The 8811-nt window shown below is 39.4% G+C and overlaps 1 protein-coding gene across 1 annotated transcript in view; it reads left to right on the forward strand.

Moving 5' to 3' along the window:
- The window catches only part of MAP7 (microtubule associated protein 7), a gene marked incomplete at its 5' end in the record, with an annotated part of 108590 nt that extends 102707 nt beyond the window's left edge, over positions 1 to 5883 (forward strand). Inside the window, 2 exons of the mRNA XM_082481073.1 lie at positions 4682 to 4908; positions 5589 to 5883. Coding sequence (XP_082337199.1) covers positions 4682 to 4908; positions 5589 to 5599 — 238 coding nt within the window. The 3' untranslated portion in view covers positions 5600 to 5883. The remainder of the gene's footprint in view (positions 1 to 4681; positions 4909 to 5588) is intronic.
- Between the last annotated feature and the right edge of the window lie 2928 nt (positions 5884 to 8811).

Consider the following 8811-nt stretch of genomic DNA (forward strand, 5'->3'; position numbering starts at 1 on the left):
TAGAAACAATTTTTTCATAGTTGTCTGAGTTAAAGTGACGTCTCTGAACATGAACATGACTTTTGTGGTATGTAGTTTTAAGTGGTGCTGCAAGGGTTCTGATTTTGCCACCTATGCTTGGTCTGAGTATCTTCTCCATGAGTAAATTGGGTTAAACAATTTCATGCTCGAATGCTAATGAAGAATAGTGAATTACTGGGGGGGGGAAGGAGTGACCTTATATCCGACCTATAAGTCTGTGGTTAGAAGACTCACAATTGAACAGTGAAGACATTTCTCATCCGGGTGTAGTAGGATGGAAAGGGCAACACTAAATATATTTTTAAATGGAGCGTACCATGGAAATTATCCAGTTAGTAAAGTATCTAGAATTACCAAGAAAACTGGTAGTTCATGGATGCAACAATATTATTAATGGCACGTTAACTTCTGGCTAGATTCTGGGTTGGTTTTTTTTTTTCCAATAAATGGAAAAATGAATATGAAACAGTTGTTTGAAGATAGAATGTTAAAGTATTTTCAAACTTTTGTAACTTATAAAAGATTCCAACAAGACTTCTCCTGGATTCTTTTTTTTTCTTTACTGAACGGTAGAATCCTGGAAGAAACACAGTGATAGGAGCTGGATAACCAGTGCAGCTGCCTCATCCATCTCCTACTTGCAGATTATTGCTTGTCGTCTGCTTTCTAATTCTTTACCCAAATTAGATCCTGTCTGTTACTTCTCAGAAAGTTATTTCAGTACCGTGGTTTATGTTGACATTATTTTTCTTATGATACTTATTCTTATCTTGTAATTCTTTCTTTTTTTTTTTTTTCTTGTGCTGCTTTCTATAAATGCGTGCAATGGGCCTCAGTTCACCTCATCTGTGTGCCTCCATCTGGTATAAAGGGAGCTGGGCCTGGGTAGATTAGATAACCAGTTTTTAGAAATATACAGTTAGACAAGGTGACTTCCTCAATATCTTGTCCCTGGAAAAGAATGTCACTGAATTCAAATTCTTATGTAGTTTTCATTGATCAGTCTGTAGGATAGCACACTTGAAACTTGCTTTAGTGCCACCTTCCCTTCTTTAGGCCTCCAGCTCCTCATTGCTGGCTGATTTCAGTGCTGTTGTCTCAGTGGATTAAAAATGAACGTTGCTTTATTTACATCATCCAAAAGTCTGGGGTCCGTTTTGCTGTTAATGTCTATCTGTGACATCTCTGCTAAAATCATGTCAATGAACAAGATGACTGACATTGTCTTTCAGATCAGGAATAGCAGGCATGGTAGTATTTTGGCACATTCCAAAGCCCTGCAAATCAGTTTGGTTTTTTTTTTTTTTTCTTATTTGATGTTGATTTCAGATAGGTGATCAGAAAGACAGACATACTAAATTCTGGTCTTTTTTCTTCCTTCTTTATTCTCTTCAAAATATTTACATGTAGATTATGTCTACACAGAGCTTTGGCTAAAATTATCTACACCAGATATAATTTTCAGTAATTTCTAACTTTTTAGGTGTTCCAGTTCCTTTAATTACATTAGCTGCTCTTCTCTCAACTTCCTCTAGTCTATCTTGTTCATATTGATGTGTCCAGTTCACAATGCAAAGCTGCACAGATGCTCTTTTTTTAGCTGTCTTGAAGCTGTCCTTCAGATGCTTGCAAGACTTATGTTTGGAAATGCACTGAATAGCTCTGGCAACTTTCTTTTTTAAATTATGTGTCTTGCTACAAGCACCCTTTTGGAATATGTTAGAATGCCAAAACTATCCAGTTCTTGGAAACATACCTGCAATATTTTATGGCTGAAAAGGATCTCTCTAGTGTGCTGGATACTGAGACATTGCTAAGAATGTAACATAAACCAGTAAGAACAGCTGTAGCAGGCGAAAAATCTGTTACTTTTTTTTGTGTTCTTTGCTCTAATGGCCTGTAGCAATCCCTTAGGGAGAGAGCGTAAAGGGAATAGTAAGGTAAGTACCAGCAGATCCTCTGGTCAATGAAGGGTTACTAAGCATTGTGGTCCAAACGAAACCATAGGCTCAAGTAGTCCCTAAGCTGCTAATTACCAGAAGCTGGAGGGTATACCAATCTCCTAGGAATTTGTCTAATCTTTTGAGCTTATGGCCTCTAAGATGTCCAGTGGAATTAATTCCACAGTTCTGTTTTTCTCTTTGTTTCTGCTAAACTTACTTCCCTAGTAATCTGGTGGAGCAAATAGCATAATATATAGAACTTTTTGTAGCATAAAATATAGAAGATTCGTAGTCATAGTTTCCTCTTCTGTATCCCCTTTCTCATCGTACACACTCCCCTGTCTCAAAGGCATCTTTCAAGTCTGTGAATCTGGTCTCAGTATGTAATGCTGTCAGTGCAATGACACGTACATACGAAGAACTGTTTATGAAGTCAGCTGATCAATCAGAAACATTAATATCTGTTTGCAGAAGCTAGAGTCGTCTGCATTGTACCAATGCTTGTTGAAGACCTACGCTGTTTAATTTTTATGAATGAGTAGTTGCTCTCTTTCCCCCCTCTTTCTTACCCCATCCATCAACCTTGCCATGCTGTCCTAGCTCTGGCAAGGTTATTGGTAGTAGATGGGGATGAAATAAGTAATAGGATACCTTATAGAGTATAAGAACCTAATAACTGTACATTATAGAGCAGGTTTTATTAGTCCTAAAGCATTTCACAGATTCTGCTCCTCACCTTACAGATGTGCATCTTGGCACAAAAGGGTGACGTGACTTGTGGCCTCTCCCAGGCAGTCAACAGGATTTCTGGGTCTGCTCTCAAACTCAGTGCTGTGAAACATACTTTTCACTTTGAAATGTGCTCAGCATATCCACAGATGAAAAAAGGGGAATGCCTTTCTGCAAAAGAACTGGTGATGGTTTGAAAAATTGGGAAAGGCTTGATATGAAAACCAGCATGTCACTCTCGTAGGAAATCTGGGCTTTGGATAAAGTGTTACTACTTTCAAAAGAGCAATGATTATTTTCTGTCTCTTGGGAAGTACTGTAAAACAATTCTGTAATTGTTTGTGAAGAGTTAGACACCCAAAGAAGCCAGCAAATTAAAATAAGCCATATGCCAATTACAAGTAGGTTTGGGGTTTTTGTTTGGGTTTTTGTTTTGTTTTGGTTTGGGTTTTTTTTGTAAGACTAGTAAATGTACTGCCGGGAGAAAATTAGCCAGTGAAACCAAGCCACCTGCTCAGAAATGGCCTGAGGAAATTGATAGCCTGGTTTAAATCTAGGAAAATTGCAACTGAGTCTTTGTGGCTGAAGCATTTCCAAACAATCTGAACAGTCATGATGTGGTCCGAATAGGGAATAGGCACCCAGTACTGTCAGGATCTAACTGCTGAGGGCCTTAAGAAGCAGCTGTGAAAGATCACATGATTTTTGCGTGCCAGTTGAGTGCTTGCTCTGTCTCGAGGACCTTATGGTCCCATTACTGTCATCCTGTTCACTAAAGTAGCACCTCAGTTTCTCCCCTCTGGCAAGACAGCACACGCCAGTCTGCAAAGACAGCAGGATTTGACAATACAGGGCCTAATGAAAGAGCCGGGAGAGGAGTGGCAAGATTGTGAAACACGATCATGTGTCTTCTCAGGAGAGTATGTGTAATTGGAGAGTGTGTCTGTGCTTGTACTGCTCCTGACTGGGGGAGACATACAAGAGTTTGCTCATAAGGCATCTCTGTCAAGTGGGAGATAGAAAAAGAAAGCGTAGATTGACGTCTCTTCTCCCAAGTAACAAGCAATATGACAAGAGGAAATGGCCTCAAGTTATGCCGGGGAGGTTTAGATTGGATATTAGGAAAAATTTCTTCACAGAAGGGGTTGTCAAGCATTGGAACGGGCTGCCCAGGGAAGTGGTGGAGTTGCCATCCCTGGAGGTATTTAAAAGATGGGTAGAGGTGGTGCTTAGGGCCATGGTTTAGTGGTGGTTTGGGCAGTGATAGGTTGATGGTTGGACTCAATGATCTTAAAGGTCCCTTCCACACTAGACAATTCTATGATTCTATGAGGGATGCTGGGAGGTGTTTCTTTTGGCTTGGGCATGATCAATGGGAGGAGTGCAGAGTCAGGTAGCGCCATGGAAATAAGCCCGAAGAACTTGTAGGGGAGGAGGGACTGAAAGGAGAACTGCATTGGTAAGGGAGCTTTTTCTCTGGCTGAGTGGCAGGTAGAAGAGGCTGTTCCAAAACTGGACGCTGGAGGTGATCCAAGGAATAACAAAACTGATAATGATCTTGTCTAAGGGCAATTACATTGATTTGCAATATGAGGAAGGGTATGGCAAAGGTTATGACAGCTCAAAAAGGTGTTGGAGGCTGTAAATTCCATTAGAACGATGGCTCAAGGTAGCAGTGATGATGCTGCAGGGGTTTTCATACTGCTTCCCGTTTCTGTCACTTCTCAGAACTGCGGTGTCCATAAAGCTCTCTATAGTTCTGGGTATAGTATAGCCAAACGTAACAACTATCCTGGGTGTTTGGGGGAAGACATATCTAATACTTGGATGCAAAGACAGTTTTTCTACTGCAGTAGGAGCATAGTTTTGTTTTTACTGGCTAAAAGAACTGGATTAATGCAGCCCTTTCCATTTGTAATACTGCTTTGAGGAGGACTAAATTTCTGTTCTAGATGAAATCTATGAGGAAGTATCTGTTTCTCTTTCAGCAATCTCAATCCAGAGAAAAATGCAAACGAAAACGGAATGTCTATGCAGAATGATAACTTTGAAGAGATCATAAACCTGCCTATTGGTTCTAAACCATCGCGGCTGGATGCCATGAACAATGACGGAAGCAATAGTCCTGAAATTCCTTTGAATCCAATTCTAGCCTTTGAAGAGAAGGGGACTCTTTTGCCTCAGGTAGATAGTGTTCAAACACATCAAACAGCAGGTAGGTTTGCCTTGATTCATTAACACTTGTAATGCGTTGTAACTGACAGAGGCCCTAGAGCTCTTAATCGATGAGAGTTGATACATTTAAGCATTTTTAGACCCCATATTATTTGGGGAAAAGAGCGTATCTCCTCTCTGTAAAGCTATGCATGCCAAGCACATACAGGTGCTCTGCAGATTATGGGTGAAGCCTTATGTTTTGTTTGAGGGGGAAGTCTCAGTTACACTGCACTTTCTGCCATTTGAAGTTGCTTGAAAATGTTTGCCCCGTGCTTTCAAACAGAAGCGGTAACAGTGGCAACTGCTGTTGCTAGCTTATGATCAGCAATCATGTTCCAGGCGTAATGTCTGATTCGCACACACGGAAGGGGAGCTGGTACCTACCTTCTGTGTAAAAATTCTGGATGTACTTCCCTCATCAAGCTCTTGCTGACATTAATATTGAGGGATGGTTTGCCGCACGCTAGATGTTTCTGAATTACTTCACAACTTTTAAAGGATGTTAGGTAAACAAATACGAATTCAGCAAACTGAATTGGACTACCATTTTCTCTTTCTGTGGCTAGAAAATGTAAGGAACATCACCTTACGATATAATAATTGCATAAATGCATAGCATTTTGAAGTAAGCATTGTCACTCTTTGCTGACCTGTCGTTTTTGGTACCTTCTGTTGTAGAAGTGATCTGATTGTTTCTTCTGAAGAACCAAAGGTGATATGAGCATCTCTGCAGTCAGTGGAGTTTCTTCCATGCTATGAAGGAGTGTTTTATTTTTTCTCTCCAGTTTTTTAAAGATTTCTTGAATATCTTTTTTGGAAGGACTTTAGTAAAACCAGCAGAAGAAATGACGGGAATAGATTTGGATCACCTTTCTAATAGCTTTCATCACTAGAAAAATCATGCTTCACATGCATTACTTAACATGGCTTTCTCCAACGAGCTTTTTCTGTTAGTAAATGGGTATTTCTGCATTCCTTAAGACACAAAACGCTGGAATCTGAAAGCAATGGGCTGATTTGGGTGGTGGGACTGATTCTTTTATTAAAAAGGTGGGTGTTGGTTTAAAAGGCATAATTGTAAAATTGGCAAAGAATCTTTTACACTTTATGGTTCTAATACTTGAAAAATAAATACCTCATTGCTCTACAAGTAGAGTTAATGGGGTGTTTTATTTAAACCTGTTGGTTTAAATATTATTGCAGAGAACTCTAATTATGGGGGCAAAGTATAGGCTTCTGTATCAGGTTCTTGTAAATGTAATTCCTACAGGGACATTCTGTAAATTGAGATGTCACTATGATCTTCTTGCATTTTCTCTAAAAACACAAAACAAGGCAGGTTTTAAAATGTGAACATTTGAAAGCGTTATTTTTTCATGGACAAGAGGAAAACCTATTGTTCTCCTAGATGATGTATTTATGAATTTTGTTCAGTACGGAAATAAATCATTTAATTGAATAAATTAGAAAAATGTGTTAAAATGATACTGCAAACTTGATTATTTTTTTTTTTAGTTACATCCATGTTCACAATACTATAAAAGGTGTGTATACATACGCGCACACATGTATGCACACACTCACAGGGAAATACCTTGTTCTGAGTCCTGTAAATTGCTGCTGTTCCCAATGATGGAAGACTTTTCCTTTGCCTTATCAGACTATTAAAGACTGTGAAATCTGAAATATTTGATTTTTGGATGATGAAGCAGGTTTGTTTGGGGAGTTTTGGGTTTTGCTCGTTTCAGAGCAAATGGAAAATGGTCACTGTTTGTGCTTTTTATGTAGTGTGTGATTTTTATAAAGCAGTACAGTTTGAGTGATGAGGAGCAATGCAGGTTGCTTTCTCTTTAGTTTGATGTGATTTCTACCATCGTTGTTCCATCCCTTGCTTTTTGTTGCTATTGGGCAGAACTGCAAAATCTTGCACCTTTTTGTGCTGTGAGAAACACTGCTGTTACAGGTAGAGCTGATTCTAGGTATTGAGTTTGAAGCACCAACCAGGGCTTGATGCGGTGCTCCACTGAAATCAGTGAGAAGATCCTTGGCGAGGGGAAATGGAGGTTTATGGGGCTTCAGTTCACACTACCAGAGAATGTACCACTAAGACTCCTGCACTTGCCTTTAGTGAGCACTGAGCTGGGCCTGTAGGAAGCTGTGCAGAAAGTCCATACTAGCAGAAGAAATCCTCTGAGAGAACAGCTGAAGAATTTTTGAAGACCTTACTTTCTGCTGCTGCCAAGTGTTCATCTGGTACAGGAGATGGGAGAAAAGCAATGGCAATGCAATGAAAGAGACTTCATCTGCCAGAATATATATAGAAGGGGAAAAAACAGCCATTCAGTCAGAATGCTTTCAATGGTAGCTTGTGACGCAGTAAAATGAATTGGGTTCCTTTCTTGCTTTCTTTAGTTTTCCATGTACATAGCCACAATATTTTGAAGTGTCCACAATATGTAGTTTTTCTTCAAACCTATATATAGCATGTAAGTACCAAATAAAACTTGTTTGAAATATTTATTTCTATTTATATTTTCATTTTCTTGCATAGTTGAAGCAGGAGTCAATCTGTGATGGAAAACTCTTCTTGCCTGCTCCTGGCCTGCTTAAAATTTTTCTTCAGGTTTCCTCTAATCTCTTTACTAGAAAATTAGTACAGAGTCACTTGCAGCTAGAAACAGAGCAAACACATAGCCGGTAAGATTTTGCTTGAATTTTAAGCCTGAGGATTCATTTAGGCTCAGGTTTAAATTATGTTTATCTTGAATCTGTTTAGGCTCAGGTATAAATTACGCTGATCTGTTTTTTGTGAGACTTCAGAACGCTTGCTTCACTGCCTGCAGCACAGATGAAGAGCCTGCTTCTTTTCTCATGTGTGTTTGGTTTGGTTGGTTTTTTGAACAGGGCAGCAGTAAAACCAATTTATAACTATATCCATTCCAGGTTTGCTTCAAATGAGAGCGAAAATTTCCTTCTTTTCAAGGGCTCGACATACAAACTTAAAGCTAGGGAATTGGGAGTAGAACTAGGTGTATGAATCCAAAAAAAAAAAAAAAACCAACTCAAAACTAAAAAAAGGAAAAGGATTGAAACTTTAAGCCTTTGATTAAGCCCCTTTCTTTAAATGCAGAGAAAAATAGTTTCTCTTCTGTTGAACGTTGTTCTTGACAATAAAATACAGTATCAAATGAAGGCCAGCACCTTTGCCCGCTATTGCAACTGGTTTTGTTGTTTGCACTGTCGGGGCCACACTTAACTATTCAGTGAGGTAGAACGAGCAACTGCAGAAGTCGCAGACAGCTACTCTGAAGGTACGGAGCAGTAACCTTTCACAGCAGCTACACTGGGCTTTGTAAGGACTCGGCTCCTTGCTCACATCTTAACAGCACAACATAAATGCTTACAGGGATAACATTCAGTGAGATTGGTTCAGTGCATCACAACCACTGCGTTGTTCACCATTAGCTTTGCTTGTTTCACGTGTCTCATCCCCTCATTCCTGATGAAGAACGCCGTGATGTTTTCTTTCTTGCGAAGACCTTGAAATAATATTTGCAATGAAATACCTAAGAATACAGATACAGGACAGATTCTAATGTCATTACTTAATATTGCACTGATTTTCCTTTTGGAAAATGATCTATAGTCACCCGAGGAAGTGGCTTGAAGTTTGAGATTTTCTGATTTGGTTCCTAGCTGTGCCATTCAGCTCTCCAGTTCTCTGTTTTAATAGGCCTAACTGCCCACGGTTGAGCACATGGGTCTTTCACATGAGATTTCAAAAGAAAACTCCTGTCACACATGACTACTGAAAATGCCATACTGCTTTATCTGAGGTGTCTGTCTGCCCTGTTTTTAACAGGTCTTTTTACTGTGCTACAGAGAGGATTTTGAGTGTATT

This window comes from Vanellus vanellus, assembly GCF_965231255.1.
Source record: "Vanellus vanellus genome assembly, chromosome: 3".
Taxonomy (NCBI): Eukaryota; Metazoa; Chordata; class Aves; order Charadriiformes; family Charadriidae; genus Vanellus; species Vanellus vanellus.